Source organism: Saccopteryx bilineata, chromosome 5 (assembly GCF_036850765.1).
Source record: "Saccopteryx bilineata isolate mSacBil1 chromosome 5, mSacBil1_pri_phased_curated, whole genome shotgun sequence".
NCBI lineage: Eukaryota > Metazoa > Chordata > Mammalia > Chiroptera > Emballonuridae > Saccopteryx > Saccopteryx bilineata.
In genome coordinates this window covers 66,383,606-66,401,915 of record NC_089494.1, presented here as the reverse complement: position 1 = coordinate 66,401,915, position 18,310 = coordinate 66,383,606, and the positions used below count along the sequence as shown (strand labels likewise).

Below are 18,310 nucleotides of genomic sequence, written 5' to 3'. Positions count from 1 at the left end.
ATTTTTTTTAGTGAGAGTAGGGGAGATAGGCATACTCCCGCATGTGCCTTTCTGGGATCCACCTGGCAATCCTGTTTGGGGCCGATGCTCCAACCAGGCGAGCCACTGGCTGCTGGAGGGAAAGGGGAAGAAAGAGAGAAGGGGGAGAGGGAGGAGGGGAGAAGCACTTGGCCACATCTCATGTGTGCCCTGACTGGGATTGAACCAGAATGTCCGCATGCTGGGCTGATGTAAGAGCTCTTGTATTTTAATGTTAAGGATTTTCATTATATTAAAGTTTGCAACATTAAAAAGATACTACAGTAAATACATAAAAGTAAAATGTGTTGATTAATAATATAGCATGACTTTAAAAAATATTTAATCATTTATAAGCATATTTATATTTATATAAAATATATAAATTCATGAATAGTTTATTATAATGCTAATTTTGTTTTCCTCCAGGAGGATCAGGATGGGAGTCAAGGTCTGGGCAAGAGAAAGAGGGTCAAACTAAGCAGTAGCACCAAAGGTATTGTATTTTATTTTTGCCTTGTACAAAAAGCTCCTAGTATTTTTAATCACTAAGAACACTTGATTGGCTAGTCAGAGGTGTTTAAAAAGAAAGTTATATTACTGTATTTGTCGAATAATGAAGAAACTGTTGTTTGGTAGGTGATTGTGAGGGATCTCAAAAGTAAATAAAACCCTTATATTATGATGTAAAAAAATGTTCATTATAATATTTGAGTCAGAAAATGTAAGTCTTTATGATTCTTTGATTTGAATATGTTTTTAGTTTGGTTTACATCTTTCTATAATCTGGGGTATGCATTTTCTAGAATGAAAAAAGAGCAAATGAGGGAGAGATGGTGAGAGAGAGAGAATGTGAATAAATAAATATGAGAATGAATGAGAAGAATAGCACTTAATACATATTAAAGTCTCAGTGAAGACTTAATACATGTTTACTCAAAAGAACTAGAAGATATGCTCGTAGTGAGGAAACACATTACTAATAATGATGAGTAATATTTATTGTATCATTGTATATGCTATACATAGTGCTGAGCACTTCCCACGCATTGTTTCATTTAATTCTCAAATAAACTATATGAAGCAGGTTTTATTATTACCATTTTATAAATTAGAAAATGGAGGCATGTTAGAGATCACAGCTAATGGGAGATAGATCCTTAATTCACACCCCAGGGCCTACGCTCTTAACCAATATACTCTTTGGCCCTCACTGAAAGCCTTTCTAGGGTACTTGTTTTTAGTTGGCAGCCTGTACTTTGGATTTTTGCCATTGTCAAAAGTTAACATGGTCTATTGTCTGTATTATTGGTCTGTTAGAGTCTTCAGGGGTTAAAATAATATTTTGATGAAGAGAAGTTTCTTACTTCTGGTGCAGATCAAGTATATCTTGTAGACTATTTAGAACTGCTTGGAAAGGTGGACAAGCAGGTAGTTTCAGTTGAGGCTCATTTTTGTAAGTCTGTTCTTAGCTTTACTTTGGCTGTCATGCATTTAACTTTTGGACTGTTAGCAAAAGACCAGAAATACGGTTTGCAGTCCAGGATGCACACATACGTACATGCTTGCTTTCTTCCAAGCTTAGCAGAGAATCTGTGATGTCTGAAGAAAATTACAAACCCCATGCCCTTTGGCTTACTTGAGTTGTCATTGTTTTACCTGAGTCCTTTAGACACATCTGAGTTGGGGCAGATTATTAGGCACATGCTTGAGTTTAAGCTTTAGGGATGCTCAGAAAATACCTGTTATGGTGTAAGAGGACATTGTTTTTCTTCAGCCTGATAAACTCTGGCTGAAGGAACTTTTTGTGCAGACTAAAAGTTGAAGTTCGTTTGTTTTTATCCTGAATTTTTGCATTTGGTATTGGATTGTCTTTACTTCTCTAAGATAAGAAGTAGTTGATCAGTTTCAATTTTTAGTTTACATATGTACATGAAAGAAATGGCTTTCTTTCTTTCTTTGTTAAGATCTATTGATTTTAGAGAGGAGAGAGAGAAAGGGACGAGAGAGAGAAAGCTGGAAACATCAACTCATAGTATTTGCTTCTTGTATGTGGCTTGACCTGGCAAGCCTGGGGTTTTGAACTGGGGACCTCAGCATTCCAGGCCAATGCTATATCCATTGCGCCACCACAGGTCAGACCAGAAATGGCTTTTTGAATTAGGAGACCCTGGTGGTTTAACAAAGTGACTGTTGCTTTTTTTTCAAAGAATATCTGAAATCTGGAGAGGGGTTTATTTGTGTAAGAATTTGCTTCAACAGTCTGAAAGTGAGCTGAAAATAAAATACACAATGATAAGCAAGAGGTGAGGCACTGTGCTAAACACATCACTGCCTATTCTCAAAACCTAAATTTTAAGGATAAAGAAATTGAGACCTAGAGGACTGCTGCTAACATGGCCAAGATTATCGTGGTAGTAAGTTGCAGAGCCTGGACTCTGCTGTCTGATTAAAATTTTAACCTTACTCATGCATTTACGCCATATGCTGATTCTTCAAAAATTTCTTTTTAAAATTTGGTTCAAGGTAGTTTAGACATTGTACAATCATGACAATTGAATCAAGATTTTAGAGGTAAATAGTCATATAACTAATGGAAGCATTTCTAATCACATTTCCACAACATACCATAAAAAGCATATAACTTGTGCTTTAAATATCTTGGGAAATTCAACATCACCCATTTAAAGTATAATAATGAAGACTATTACAGGAGGCATTTTGGGAGGGGTTCTGAAGATGAAAAAAAAATGGAATTGTACATACCTGTAGTGATTAATATTTTAGTAGAAGGCACAACTTTTCTGGTGCATTTGGATTGCTTCATTTATTTAAAACAAGGTTGAGCCTGACCTGTGGTGGCGCAGTGGATAAAGTGTCGACCTGGAACGCTGAGGTCGCCGGTTCAAAACCCTGGGCTTGCCTGGTCAAGGCACATATGGGAGTTGATGCTTCCTGCTCCTCCCCCTGTTCTCTCTCTCTCTCTCTCCCCTCTCTCTCTAATAAAAATGAATAAATAAATAAAAAATAAAAAATAAAACAAGGTTGATGTAGCTTTTCTCTTAAGTGCTTTTCATTTTGCTAATGGGATTTTGCAGTCATAACTATGAATTCTAAAACTAATGCTACTAGTTTTGTTCAGCTTTGTATGTGAAGAAGCACTTATCTGTGAGGGCTTTATTTATTTATTTTTGTAGTCTTGAAATTTTCAATCATGTTAGTGCCAAGTGAATTGTAAGAATTAAATTGGTTTCAGCAATATGCTGTGGATTATATTCTAATATTTAATTATAATCTTTACATTTCTGCCACATGATTATCTTGGGTCCTAATTTTATTACTTTTTGTCTTTGAATCTGTTAGTGTGTGTCTTTGAATATATCTTACCTATTTCTTGCAATATTGGTTTACTTCTGTTTTTAAATTATTTCCATATCCTGGTAATGATCTGTTTCAGGAGGAATAAATTCCTGTTTGACAAGTAGTAAATTCTGAGATTGAGATAATAATAATTAGTTTCTAATAAAGTACAGCATAACCATATTTATATTTTTACTCCTATTACATTATGTTTATATTGAAGGCATCATGAGGGAGCTAGATAGGGGGTTGGTAGATACTTTTGCCTTGCTATTGTTAAAATCATAGTGTCTCCAGAATAATAGAATAATGGGTTATTAATTACTAATGAAAAATTGGGCTCAAGTTCTGTTTAATAAGAACTAGTCAAGCCTTATTAAATTCAGAATATTTTATAGAAGAATCATAGGTGATGACATACTGAGTTTATTGTTACTCTTTTAGATGTATTACCTGAGGGAGATGTGATATGAACACATTACTCAATAATAGAAGAACTGTGAAATTGGGTAGGGTTAATTGAAAAAAATTCTACAAGGTTATCCTGCAAGACAATTTGTACTTTAATGTAGCCGTACCTGCGTATTTTGGTGCATGTGACCCTGTTCTTTTAAATCTCTCATCTAGCATCTAACTCTAATTCCTTCTTAAGCACACACCATCACTGAACCAGTCCATTCACAGTTGATACTTGCTGTATTCTTTTTTTTCTATATCCTTTTGATGTTCTGATATAGAGCCGATGATTCATAACAGTAACTCAAGATCATTTGTTCCAACAGAGATTGTCAGAATTGTCGAGTTCATTTTGCAGAAAAAATTAGAGAAAGAAATAGCTAAAGTATTAAAAATACTCAGTTCATCATCTATATCAGCGGTTCTCAACCTGTGGTTTGGTCGTTAGACTCCCGCCGGGGTCGCGACCCACAGGTTGAGAACCGCTGATCTACATGTTGACACCTTTCTGTTGACTAAGTGTGACAAGGATTCAGAGATTAGCAGGAGACAGTCTAGTCTTCAAGGAGTGACACTTAACCTTAGAAATAGGCTTTCTAGAAGATAATTTTATCCCTCTTTGAATACCTTTATTATAAAGGGTCACTGTATGAATGAAGAGGGCATCTTGAGTCCAGTTCAAGTAAGCATATTTAACGCTCTTTATACTTTTCCTAGTATATTTTTACTAGAAAAAGTAAATGCTTCTATATACTACAGTAAGCATTGCATTAGTAGTTATTTTATCTGGTGAAGTAAGTATTTCATTTATGAAGGATAATTTTGAAGAAATAAATTATTGAATTTATGAAGATTTTCCTTTTTTTAAAAAATTAAAAATAAAAAATTTAGATAACTTTGGACTTTATGTTCGTAATAGTATGTTTTTAACCTAAAATCATTTTTACTATTTTAAATTAGGTATCATGAATATTGTTTTAGTAAGATAATTATGTTGATCTTAGAAATTTTAGACAAATGGCTTAAATTTTTTTTCTTTTTTTAAAAATTTTTAAAATTATTTTATTTTATTTTTTTTACAGGGACAGAGAGAGAGTCAGATAGAGGGATAGATAGGGACAGACAGATAGGAACAGAGAGAGATGAGAAGCATCAATCATCAGTTTTTCGTTGCGACACCGTAGTTGTTCATTGATTGCTTTCTCATATGTGCCATGACCGCGGGCCTTCAGCAGACTGAGTAACCCCCCGCTCGAGCCAGTGACCTTGGGTCCATGCAAGTGAGCTTTTTTGCTCAAGCCAGATGAGCCCATGCTCAAGCTGACTATCCTGGTGTCTCAAACCTGGGTCCTTCTGCATCCCAGTCCGACGCTCTATCCACTGCGCCACCGCCTGGTTAGGCTAAATGGCTTAAATTTAAAGACAAGTAATTACTTATTTTTTTAGTAACTGCTTTATATTAAAATATAAGGATTAAATATCATTATTTATATACTGTGGAGATTATTGAAACTTAGATTGATATTGTCAGTATTATCATTGAATTATTGAACAAGTATCCTTAATGTTTAGAAATATTTAGATGTTTGAGGTTGATGGGTTATTAATTATAGTAATCGAATGAGATGAACTTAAATCATTAAATTTTTTTCTTATGCAGATCAATCCATAATGGATGTTTTGAAACATAAAAGTTTTCTAGAAGAACTATTGTTTTGGACTATAAAGTATGAATTCCCACAGAAGATGGTAACGTTTTTACTCAATATGCTTCCAGATCAAGAGTATAAGGTATTTACGTATTTTTTCCCTTCCTCTCTGAGCTTTGCTCCTCTTTCTTTGCCTTTTCATTACTAAATCTTTTTAATATCTTTCTCAGCTGTGGCTTATTGTTCTGTAGCTTTGAGGACAGATATAACACTATGAAAGAGCATTAGCTTCCTCTGTTGCCAGCACAGGGTCTGAAGAAAAAGCACAGTATCAAAGATCTGTGGCAAAGCACCACTATTAACAGAATTCCTAAGGGTTGCCTTTCTGCATGGAACTTGATCCAAAGGGAATGCTGGGTGACAAATAAATATTATTTGTTACAAATTGTAGTAAATTCCTTGAAGGAGAACGTGAGCATGTGTAATGCGGGTAACTGAATTTAGATTGTGGGGTTAAGCATGGGAAAACGTGAGATTAGTAGCTGTTGGCCGTCAAGTTAAACACAGAACAGTAATTGAATCATGAACACATGTAGGTAGGTGTAGTCTCTAGTCCCAGAGTGTCTGGCCCCACCTGTTACCAATATATACAGTAGTTATGGGAAAGTGACACAGCCTAGTGTATGAAAAGAAAATGAATCACTCTGTAGTTTCTTTTATGGCTTAGGTAATAAGGCCTCTTTAGGAGTGACACTTAAATAATGCCATTGTTTTGTGTCTTTATACTTGCTTAAGAAAACAGCAGAGGAAATGTACATGTTAAACAGAAAGAATATTTATTCAGATTAGTGGTCAGCTTTCAGATCAAATAGGAGAAGATTTTCTTTTGTAGTAATCTCATTGATTCACTTGTTATGTGAAATCTATGATAGTTTTTAGCTGAGACTTTAGATTTTGTTGTTAAACTAGGTATCACAGAACAAAGACATATATTTGACAATAAATTGATTGACTCATGAGCACAGTGAAAATTTGTATTTTAAACCATAGTATTTGTAATTGCTTTAAAATTTTAATAATTTAAAATGCCCATTAATTTTTTTTAACCATCAAAGTATTTTACTAATGTTCCAAAAAATGTGTCCTACATGAGGAAATGTGACTTAAGACTGCCATCATCATTGAAATTATTTTTTCAATTACCCTGGACATCATCACAAACTAATAATAGTTTAAAATGCTAGTATATATTGGAAAATGTGTTATAAAAAGTCAAAGTTAAACTGACGTGTCTTTTTCTTCTATTTAAAAAATTTACAGGTTGCTTTTACAAAAACTTTTGTTCAGCATTATGCTTTCATTATGAAAACACTGAAGAAAAGTCATGAATCAGACACAATGTCTAACAGAATTGTGCATATTAGTGTTCAGTTGTTCAGCAATGAGGAGCTAGCCAGACAGGTAACAGAAGAATGTCAGCTGCTGGATATTATGGTTACTGTGCTATTATACATGATGGAAAGTTGCCTTATTAAAAGTGAGCTACAAGGTAAACGCAATTATTTTCACTTTAGTTTTATTATTAGTATTCTGAATAAAATTTAAAGAAAAACTTTAAAAATCACCTGTAGTTTTGTTATTCACAAATAATTCATTAATACTTTCTGTCACTTTATATGATATTAATATATTTATGTATATACATACATACTTAAAATGTGATACAATAGTGTACATGTCAAGAATGTGTCCTAATTATTGTTGGCATTAATATTATATGACTTTAATATAATTTATTTAAACATTTTCTTATTAGACATGTTTTTATTTTTTTATCATAAATTTGTTGCTCTCAGCCTCAGACATATCTATGTGTCCATACTTTTTACAATTTAAAAGTTGGAAATCTTCCCATAGTGAGATTGTTGATACTCCTCAAATTGCCATATATTTCTAGGACCTTATCACATTCTCACTTCTATGTGGTCTTTCATTTTAACTTTATCTCCCTGTAATAATTTATATTATTTGAGTGTTTGCTATGTACGAGGTACTCTGTTAATACTATTTATATTTCGTTTTAGTTCAGCTTCTGAACAAGTCTCTGAGATTGACATTGTTACTATTCCCATTTTAATGAGTAAATGGAGGCTTAGGGAAATTAAATCATTTGCTATAGAATATAATGCTAGTAAATGACAGAGCCAAGAAAGACTTCTTGTCTCTTGATGTCAGAATCTTTGTACTTCACCATGACACAGCCAGGCTAACATTGATAAGACTGTGTTTTCTCTTGTTGGCACCTGGAGTTAAATTTTAAAAATAACAACAAATAGTACTTCAAATTAAATTTTAGGACCTTTCTATTTTCTGTAGTTGAGACTTGCTTAGTGCCACTATTGCCTCCTTCTGCATATTGGCTCCTATTTTCTCTCTATACTGATTGTCTGTTTTCAGATATGATACCATAGCCTGAAAATGGACACATTCCCAGTGCAGGGGACAATGCCTTATATATAATAATAGCTAGTTAGTAATAATGATAGCTATCATGTTTTGAGCACTCACTATATGCCGTGCTCTTTTTTCAGTACTGTATATGTATTATCTCATAAGTATTTTTTTCTCCATCTTATAGGTGAGACAATTATGGCTTAGGGAGTTGAAGTCAGTGATTTATTGCTTTACATCTGTAAAGTGGTAAGCTTGGGTGTCTGACTTCAAAACTCATAGATTTGTCCACTATGTGACTCTGTCTTACCACTGTAGGTATAGTGGTAGTTTAATACATTATTTACAGTAATCAATACCTCTTTACTTTTGTAAAGAAAAATGTAAAAGCTGCTTTGTATTATAGTTTTTTATCTTCATCTAAGGTGACTTTTTCTTTCATAGAAATTTAGCTACATATATTGCTCTTTTTAAAAAAAAATTTATAAACTAGAAACCTTTTTAAATTTAGAAGTATATGTCCTTTGAAAAGACTTTGGAGTCTGTTGTCTTGAAAAATGGTCTAGCTGTAGGAGTCTATTTTTTTGATTTAGCTGTACTTACTCTTTATGACTTGTTTTTGGTTTTTAAAGAAGAATTTTTGGGAAGAAGGTGTGTATGAGTTTGCCTCCCATTATTTTTCCATAGCCAGCTTTATGGATAGAGTTTTTACATTTATTTTCTTCTGATCACTAATTAACTGACCTCAATCTATTTTTTTTTCTTCTGCAGATGTAGTCCCCTAACCAATGTGGGCCACCTAAAAGACACACAGAAAACACAGGGATATTTTTCTTTTGTATCCTAGTGCAAACCAAAACAACAGCATCAGACTGTTCAAGGTTTATCAATGGATGCAGGACCCACCTTAACCTATTGTCTGGGTCCATCATTCTGTTGTTTTTTACAAAACTGTTCATGATTCCAGTGGGCACATGTCCTGTGTTCCCAGAACAGTCCAAAATTGTTCTGACATAGTCATTAATACAATCTTTTCTACTTTCAAAAGAGTTCCAGTTTATGTAATAAATTATATGGTTGCCCTTTGGACCTTATCTTATTTGATTTTCAGGAGCATTTCACACTGTTCATTCTCTGCTCTTTTCTGTTTTGGTATTTCTTGGCACTTGATCCTGGTGTCTCTGCTCTTCTCACTTTCCCCATATTTTGTGAACTCATATTGCAGATCTTATTTAATATATATCATATATAGATATAGATATAGATAGATATAGATATGGATAGATATATAGATCTAATGCTGGAAATTGGTCTGTCCTGGAAATTTTTGCACAAGTTGAATTTTTTAGTAGCTAAATAGTTATAAGTAGCTTTTCTAAGATCTTTAAAAACAAGTGTATTTTTTTCCTAGCAGTAAATTACATTATAATTATTATTTTTAAAAATTATTATTTCTTAGCCAAGGTCTAAAATTATCTTTACCTGCTAGGGTGTTTTTCCTCCTTTTAAAAGTAGCATAACTTTTCATGATAAATATTTACTGGTTTTCTAAAAGCACTGTAAGTTTCTCCCATTTTTATATGAGTAGTATCGGAATGAACTTTAAATATATTAAATACAACTAGCCACAGCCTGACCGGTGGTGGTGCAGTGGATAATGCGTCAGCCTGGAACAATGAGGTTGCTGGCTGGCAACTCTGAGGTTGCTGGCTCTGAGAGTGGGCTCGTCAGCATGGGGTTGCTGGCTTGAGTGGGGGAATCATCCACACCATCCCAAAGCTCGCCAGCTTGAGCCTGAAGGTTGCTTGTGTGAAAAGCCCAAGATCCCTGGCTTGAAGAAGGGGACATTGGCTCGCCTTGGTCAAGGCATGTGCGAGAAGCAATTCATGCACAACTAAAGTGAAAGTAACTATGAGTTGATGCTTCTCACCCTCTCTCTCCCTTCCTGTCTCTTTGACTCTCTTTCTCTCTCAAAATGCTTTTACACACACACACACACACACACACACACACACACACACACACACATTATAACGGTATCTCTGTGCTTTTTTTTTTTTTTTGACAGTTTCTATCTAGCTTTTGCATAAATTGTCTGTAGACAATATTTGAAAGTTTTGTCTATGCTGTTAGTAAATACCGGAGCTGATACAATGAGAATTCAGACCACAGCAATAGCTGAAGAGTAAAAGGGAAAAACCTCTGGTAATACATGATCCCTATCTGACATTTTCAAATTGTTGTATTCATTTCCACAGCATACCACTTTGTGACTCTAAACATAACCCATAACTTTTCATATTTCTGAAACTTTATAGTTTCCCTTATCAAACAGTTTGTGTAAAATGGAACTTAAAATCATGTGTTGCGTAACAATAGGAGTGTCTGTAGTTGCTAGAAATCCCAGATTGATTGTTCTTCTGTCCTGCATATCAAACTGTTTATTGGATTATATTCTTTGGATGTCTATAAACCCCTCAAACACACTATGTCCACAATAAAACTCATTATCTCTCTGTCAAGCCTGCTTATTTTTTGTTAGTGTGTGTGTGTGTGTGTGTGTGTGTGTGTGTGTTTGTCTGTCTGTCTGTCACAGGTCTGTGTTTTGGTGCCACTGTCTAACCATTTGCACAGTTGCCCAACCTACAAACCTAGGAGTCATTTTGGATTTCTTGTTGTTCCTTGCAGATATGATGAACATCACCGAGTCTATCTTTTACACCTTCTAGACATCTTAGAGTAGCCATTTCTCTTTATCTCTGTATCTTCATGCTACCATTGTAGTTCAAGCCATTGTTATCTCTCGTCTTCTACCACTAGTTATCACCACCCTTCTTTATCACCCTCCCTACTGCACATCTTATTGTGTCCCACTTCTTTTTATTTTTTTTTATTTTTTTACGGATACAGAGAGAGGGATAGATAGGGACAGACAGGAACAGAGAGAGATGAGAAGCATCAATCATTAGTTTTTCGTTGCACATTGTGACACCTTAGTTGTTCATTGATTGCTTTCTCATATGTGCCCTGACCACGGGCCTTCAGCAGACCGAGTAACCTCTTGCTCGAGCCAGTGACCTTGGGTCCAAGCTGGTGAGCTTTTGCTCAAGCCAGATGAGCCCGCGCTCAAGCTGGCGAACCTGGGTCCTCGGCATCCCAGTCCAACGCTGTATCCACTGCGCCACCACCTGGTCAGGCCATGTCCCACTTCTTACCACCCTGCCACCTTCCAGTGGCTTGCCATTTTCTTTACATGAACTCCAAACCCATGAAGCTGATTTATAAGGCTCTGTAGCCTCATTTGTGCCACCAAATCTTTGCATTGTCTCAGTGATTTTATCTTTTTTTTAAATACAGCTTTGTCTACCTAGAGCACCATTTTCTCCCCCATCACTGGTTTATTTGGCTGATCCTAATTTCTGCCTTATTCTGTATATCTCAGTTTAAATATCACTTCCTTGGAGAGTCTTGTCCTGAATTGTAGACTAATTTTATTTGATCTTATGACTTCCTGTACTGTTCTGTTATAGCCCCTATCATACAATGTCTTCTTGGATTTAAATCTTGGTGAGGAGAGAGATTATACAAATCTTGATTTATTTACCGCTTATTCATAGATCTTAATAGGTTGCTTAGTTCTCAGTAGGTGCTCAATAAATAATTGTTGATGATTGACTCTCATTTAGCACTGAATCATTGTTCTCTATCTTTATAGTGACAAAAGTACTTAGGTAAAAATAGAACTCCTAATTGTTTCATTAAAAATTCCAAGGTGTTTTTCATAAGAACAGTAATATTTAAAGCAGTGTCAAGAAATAGTGATTTTGAGTAATTATATTCTGCTTATTTATTCTCTGGTTTTAATTAAATAGAAGAGTGATGAATATTTAAATAGGTATATATTTTTAAATCCCAGCATCTCTAAGCACTGTTTCATCAATATTAATGGCTCACCATCTCACAGTGGCAGTAGTTGTCAGTCAGTGGGCTTCTCTGGATTTCAGGTGTGGGTAATTGATAGAAAGCCCTTACACCCTCTCCCTCATTCAGTTATTCCCTCTCACTATGTTGAGAGCACTAAAAGAGAGCATACTTCACTTAAATGTCAGTGTGATAAGAGCCCCACACTGGCCTCAAGTTCAGTAGCAAAGGCAGCGTAGTAGGACTGAGACTCAAAGTCTACATGCTCATTGAATTCTTACTTTTTTTCATACCTTGCAAAAATTAAAACATATAAATATTGCTAAAGGAAAGCAAGTATTCATATTAAAAATCAAGGGTTGGGCCCTGGCCGGTTGGCTCAGCGGTAGAGTGTCGGCCTGGCGTGCGGGGGACCTGGGTTCGATTTCCGGCCAGGGCACATAGGAGAAGCGCCCATTTGCTTCTCCACCCCCCCTCCTTCCTCTCTGTCTCTCTCTTCCCCTCCCGCAGCCAAGGCTCCATTGGAGCAAAGATGGCCCGGGCGCTGGGGATGGCTCCTTGGCCTCTGCCCCAGGCGCTAGAGTGGCTCTGGTCTCGGCAGAGCGACGCCCCGGAGGGGCAGAGCATCGCCCCCTGGTGGGCAGAGAGTTGCCCCTGGTGGGCGTGCTGGGTGGATCCCAGTCGGGCGCATGCGGGAGTCTGACTGTCTCTCCCCATTCAGCTTCAGAAAAATACAAAAAAAAAAAAAAAAAAAAATATATATATATATATAGAAATAAAAAATTTCAGTAGAAGCCCTCCTTACTGATGAGTGTGACAAAGTAAGTGATTAGCTGTAAATGTTGTTTAAAGTGAGGAATCATTAAAAAGTGATACATTATCTTAAATAGTGCATTTTAACTTAAAACACAGAAATGCATGTTTATTCTCCAATCTTTTAATTCTGGGCAAAACATTTTTAAAGTATGGTTTCTTTGGCACCATAAAGCATCTATGATTTTTAGTTTCAGTTTCTTTAAACTAGAATAGGAACATTAGATTTTTTTTTTTTTTTTTTCATTTTTCTGAAGCTGGAAACAGGGAGAGACAATCAGACTCCCGCATGCGCCCAACTGGGATCCACCCGGCACGCCCACCATGGGACGACGCTCTGCCCACCGGGCGTCGCCATGTTGTGACCAGAGCCACTCTAGTGCCTGAGGCAGAGGCCACAGAGCCATCCCCAGCGCCCGGGCCATCTTTGCTCCAATGGAGCCTTGGCTGCGGGAGGGGAAGAGAGAGGCAGAGAGGAAAGCGCGGCGGAGGGGTGGAGAAGCAAATGGGCGCTTCTCCTGTGTGCCCTGGCCGGGAATCGGACCCGGGTCCTCCGCACGCTAGGCCGACGCTCTACCGCTGAGCCAACCGGCCAGGGCAGGAACATTAGATCTTAATGAAGCAATCTCTGTGTAAAAATCTTTCTAGGCTTTTTTGATTTTTTTCCTCCAAGATTTTTTAGCATTTTCTCAGGTTTTTTTTTTTTTTTTTGTATTTTTCTGAAGCTGGAAACAGGGAGAGACAGCCAGACAGACTCCCACATGCGCCTGACCGGGATCCACCCGGCACGCCCACCAGGAGCGGTGCTCTGCCCACCAGGGGGCGATGCTCTGCCCCTCCGGGGGGTCGCTCTGCCGAGACCAGAGTCACTCTAGCGCCTGAGGCAGAGGCCAAGGAGCCAGCGCCCGGGCCATCTTTGCTCCAATGGAGCCTTGGCTGCGGGAGGGGAAGAGAGAGACAGAGAGGAAGGAGGGGGGGGTGGAGAAGCAAATGGGCGCTTCTCCTATGTGCCCTGGCCGGGAATTGAACCTGGGTCCCCCGCATGCCAGGCCGACGCTCTACCGCTGAGCCAACCGGCCAGGGCCATTTTCTCAGGCTTTTATTGTCTCTCAAAAACTTCTGCTCATCTTTTTTGTAATGTTTCTCTTTATGCTTTCATATTTCATCAATTTATTTATTTTAATTTAAAATTTCTTATAATAAAAAACACTTTGCATGAACACAAACAAAAACTAACTCTGGCTAAGCATATTTGGCTGTGTCCTAGGGAATAGGCTGCTAGCTTTGAGCATTTTGTGTATTATGGTTACTAGTGTATTTTACAGTGGGAGTGGGGATTATTTGTCTAGTGAATCAGTTAAATTGGAATAGATTAAGAAAGTTAATGCATGTATATGATAAATTCTAATAGTAAAGGTTTTGTGTAAGTATAAATACCTTCTTCAACAATATATTTAAATTTTGAGGATTGTTTTTATGTGTGTTTTCTGTTTTTTCATTTTTGAAATACTGAACTAAAATTGTATTTACATATTCTTTGAATAGAAGAAAGCAATTAAATATATATCGCTTAATTTACAGATTTGACTGCTGATATGGAATGAGATTAATCTAGCAATAAAAATATCTTATTGATTTGGACTGAAATATTGCATTATGTCATTAGAATCAAGAAAATAATATGGTTTTATAAACAGTTCAATATCATGTATTATGTTGGACATGTGATAAAGATTATTATAATAATGTACTAAGAATTATGTTAACATTTTGTTTAATTCACTTAAGATGGGTCTTTTTTTATTTCACATATGTGGAAATTGATTCAGAGTCTAAGTAAACATGGTTAAAGCCATCTAAGTATTATTAAATGGCAGGCTGGGGTTTGAATTTAGATGTCTCTGATTCTAAAATGTATATAATCTGTATCATTGGAAAGTTTTTGAAAAACTGATTTTTTGGGCTCTGTGTGTCTGTTTTAGATGAAGAAAATAGTTTACATGTGGTTGTGAACTGTGGAGAAGCATTACTGAAGAATAACACTTACTGGCCTCTTGTCAGTGATTTTATTAATATCCTTTCTCATCAAAGTGTGGCTAAGAGATTTTTGGAGGACCATGGTTTATTAGTTACATGGATGAACTTTGTCTCTTTCTTTCAAGGTATGAATTTTAATTTTTTGTTAATTTCTTTAGTTTAAAAAATGCCTAATGCAGAACTATCAAATACTAATTAAAAGATAATAGCACATCATTCAGGATACATTTGAAATGTCTCATTTGAATTAATTGATATTTGTAAGTACTTTAATAAAATATTCATGAAAATATATCAGTTATGAAAATGTCAAAATATTAAAAAGGAAACAATAAGAATGTGATTATTTTTAGTATTTTAAACCAAGAAATATTTTTCTCCAAGAAGATTCATAATGCTTTAATAAAAATTTTAACTAGCATCAATTAAAATAGTTTTGAATTTTTTACTTAATATATTATGTTACATAATGACAATTTACAAAGTGTTTTTAAGAAAACCTAGTTTGTAGAGTTCCAAATGGACTGACTAGATTATTGTATTTTTAACAATTTACTTATTTCTATATATATTGCCATTAGTGTGTATATTAGAATATGTCATAGTAGGAAATATTTTATTTGATTTTTAATATGAAATCTTGTTTTTATTTAGCAAGGTTTATATCTGTTTTAATTTTTGCAAGGTATGAACTTAAACAAGCGAGAACTCAATGAGCATGTGGAATTTGAGTCTCAGACCTACTATGCTGCCTTTGCTGCTGAACTTGAGGCCTGTGCACAGCCAATGTGGGGGCTTTTATCACATTGTAAAGTTAGGGTATGTTAATTTCTGTTAATTTCTATATTTGCCTTTAAAACAGTTAAGAAAAAAAGATGTGAGAACACTGATTTGTTTACTTGTATATAATAATGTTGCAGTGTTTAATTCTGAACTCAGCTCTGTGAAAGCTGACTTGAGACAGTAATTATTATTCTTAGGTAAGTTGGAATTCATTTATATTGTCAGATCTTTCCAGCCTTCCCTAGTTGTGAATATAAGTCTCTATACTCATAATTACTGTTTCATTTACTCATTATCAATTAGTTGCCTAATTCATCTTGTCTTTCAAGGGATGAGGATAGTTCTCAACAAAGTTTACACTTTTAAGATACCAAGCACAAAATCAGTACACATTTCATACAGATTCCAGTGGTTTATTAAAAAATTTAAGGGTAACATAGCAGCAACATAAATTCTTATAATTGGGTAAGAAAATGCTTATTTGTAATTGCATGTATTTACGTCTTTCTGTACAATTATATACTTTACCTTTGTATTTTGAAGTATTGGTTTGATGGGTCTCCAGAATCCTTGGACAGTCCAGAAAAATGGAATCCCCTGATCCTTAAACTAAGGACTTGAGTAAAACTTTGCTATGTAGATACCATCAAGTCCAACCTGCTAACCTGTACCAAAAAGTATGATGACAAGATTTTATAGTGGAAATATTTTGAAGTCCTGTATTCTGGTTGGGCTCTGCCTTTTTCTACTTAGGTGACTTGGTCAACCCATTTTAAACTATTTGAACATCTCAGTCGATTTTTTACCCCTTTTTAGGGGTAAAAATTTTTTTAGGAAAGCAAAATGAAGGACAGCAAAGCCTACTCTTCTTTCCAGTGTTATTGAGAGGCTCTCTTTTATATACTCTTTAAGTATATGTGTTTCTTTAAGCAAATTTATATTTTCTCACATGACTTCAGCTAGTCTTCTAAATGCAGATGACTCACAACTTTGTTATAGTCTAGCCAGGTTCAAATTTCCAACAGTTCTGGTTACTCATGTAGATATCCTTTTAGGTACATGTTTTCTCAGGTCCCTAACTAACTTTTTAAAATCATCTGTTCATACTGTGTCCTTTATGTTATTTAATGATATCTTTTTTTTTTAATTCAGTGAGAGGAGGGGAGGCAGAAACAAACTCCTGCATGCACCTCAACCAATATCCACTCAGCAAGCCCACTAGGAGGTGATGTTCTGCCCATCTGAGGTGTTAACACTGTTGCTCAGCAACCGAGCTCTTCTTAGCGCCTGAGGCAGAGGCCATGGAGCCATCCTCAGCACCCAAGGCCAGCGTGCTCTAATCGAGTTGTGGCTGTGGGACGGGAAGAGAGAAAAAAGCGAGAAGGGAGGGGTGGAGAAGCAGATGGTTGCTTCTCCTGTGTGCCCTGGCTAGGAATCAAACCTGGGACATCCACATGCTGGGCTGATGCTCTACCACTGAGCCAACCGGCCAGGGCCTACTGGTGTCTTAAATGATGCAGTTATCTAATGTACAGACCTTCTCCTCTTGCTGTGCCAGCTTTGTTCAACCTGTATGAGATGCTATGAATTCTCTTCTATTCCAGAAACATCTCCCTTCCACTTCTTTTCCTCTATACTTTAAAAATCTGGGTTGTTAAGGCAATTTTTAAACTTGTTTTCCTGCCTCTATATTTTTCCTACTGTAATCTGTACCAATACTTGTTATTTTTCTAAGTTCTGTGGATATCTTTTTTTTTTTGCTTAAAAATTGCTTATCTTCTCATTTGTTTCCAGGATAATGTGTGAGTTTTCTATAGAGACATTTAAGATTCTCCACAATTTGCCCTTAACTTGTTTCTCATAATTCACCTCTTGTCTTCATACCTTCATTGGAGTACCATTCCTCAGTATGCAATGTTCTTTCTTTTCTTTTCTCTTTCATTTTAACGGAGTCATGTTTCTTACTTTACTAATTCTCAGAATACGTGGTTCCTCTTTACATACATACATATCTTTAAACATAAATAATACATTCAAGGGAATCAGATGGGTAGATAAATTTAGGAAGCCAACAGTATAGAAGAAAAGGCCAGTTACCAGATTTTACAAATGATCATCTGAAATCCTTCTCTGGACATTCAACTTGATATGTTATCCTAAATATCCCATGTCACATGGTCCATCCACAAGGTCTTCCTTTAGGATTCTGAAGCAATCAGTAGCCATCTTGTCATTAAGATGGGTCCTGCCATCTCTACTTTGACCTTGAGGTGGGACTCCCACACAGTGGTCTGGGTCATCTTCTGGATCATTGGGGGAAGTGTTGGTGGAAGTTTCCCTGAACCAGGAGCTTTCTTTTTTAGTTCACTTCTAATTTTCTCATATTCATTTTTCTTTTTTTAATTTCTCACTGAATAAGGACTAATTTTTTTTTTCAGAGACAGAGTGTCACAGAGTCAGAGAGAGGGATAGACAGGGACAGACAGACAGGAACGGAGAGATGAGAAGTATCAATCATTAGTTTTTCGTTGCGACCCCTTAGTTGTTCATTGATTGCTTTCTCATATGTGCCTTGACCATGGGCCTTCAGCAGACCGAGTAACCCCTTGCTCGAGCCAGTGACCTTGGGTCCAAGCTGATGAGCTTTTGCTCAAACCAGATGAGCTCACGCTCAAGCTGGTAACCTCGGGGTCTTGAACCTGGGTCTTCTGCATCCCAGTCTGATGCTCTATCCACTGCGCCACCGCCTGGTCAGGCTCAAATTCATTTTTTGATGCCAAAGGTTCCTCACATGATACAGCTGTTTCACTAATCTCTTGATA

The 18,310-nt window shown here is 36.2% G+C and overlaps 1 protein-coding gene and 1 non-coding gene across 2 annotated transcripts in view; one reads left to right on the top strand and one right to left on the bottom strand.

Annotated features, from left to right (window-relative positions):
* The window catches only part of UBR3 (ubiquitin protein ligase E3 component n-recognin 3), a 240,891-nt gene that overhangs the window by 83,932 nt on the left and 138,649 nt on the right, over positions 1–18,310 (top strand). The window contains exons 6-10 of the mRNA XM_066233324.1: positions 448–514; positions 5,495–5,625; positions 6,804–7,032; positions 14,651–14,830; positions 15,391–15,524. Of these exons, the coding sequence (XP_066089421.1) occupies positions 448–514; positions 5,495–5,625; positions 6,804–7,032; positions 14,651–14,830; positions 15,391–15,524 (741 nt within the window). The remainder of the gene's footprint in view (positions 1–447; positions 515–5,494; positions 5,626–6,803; positions 7,033–14,650; positions 14,831–15,390; positions 15,525–18,310) is intronic.
* Positions 8,704–8,833, bottom strand: LOC136307202 (small nucleolar RNA SNORA31). Its single transcript, XR_010725871.1, has one exon. It is a non-coding gene; the product is annotated as a small nucleolar RNA SNORA31 (small nucleolar RNA).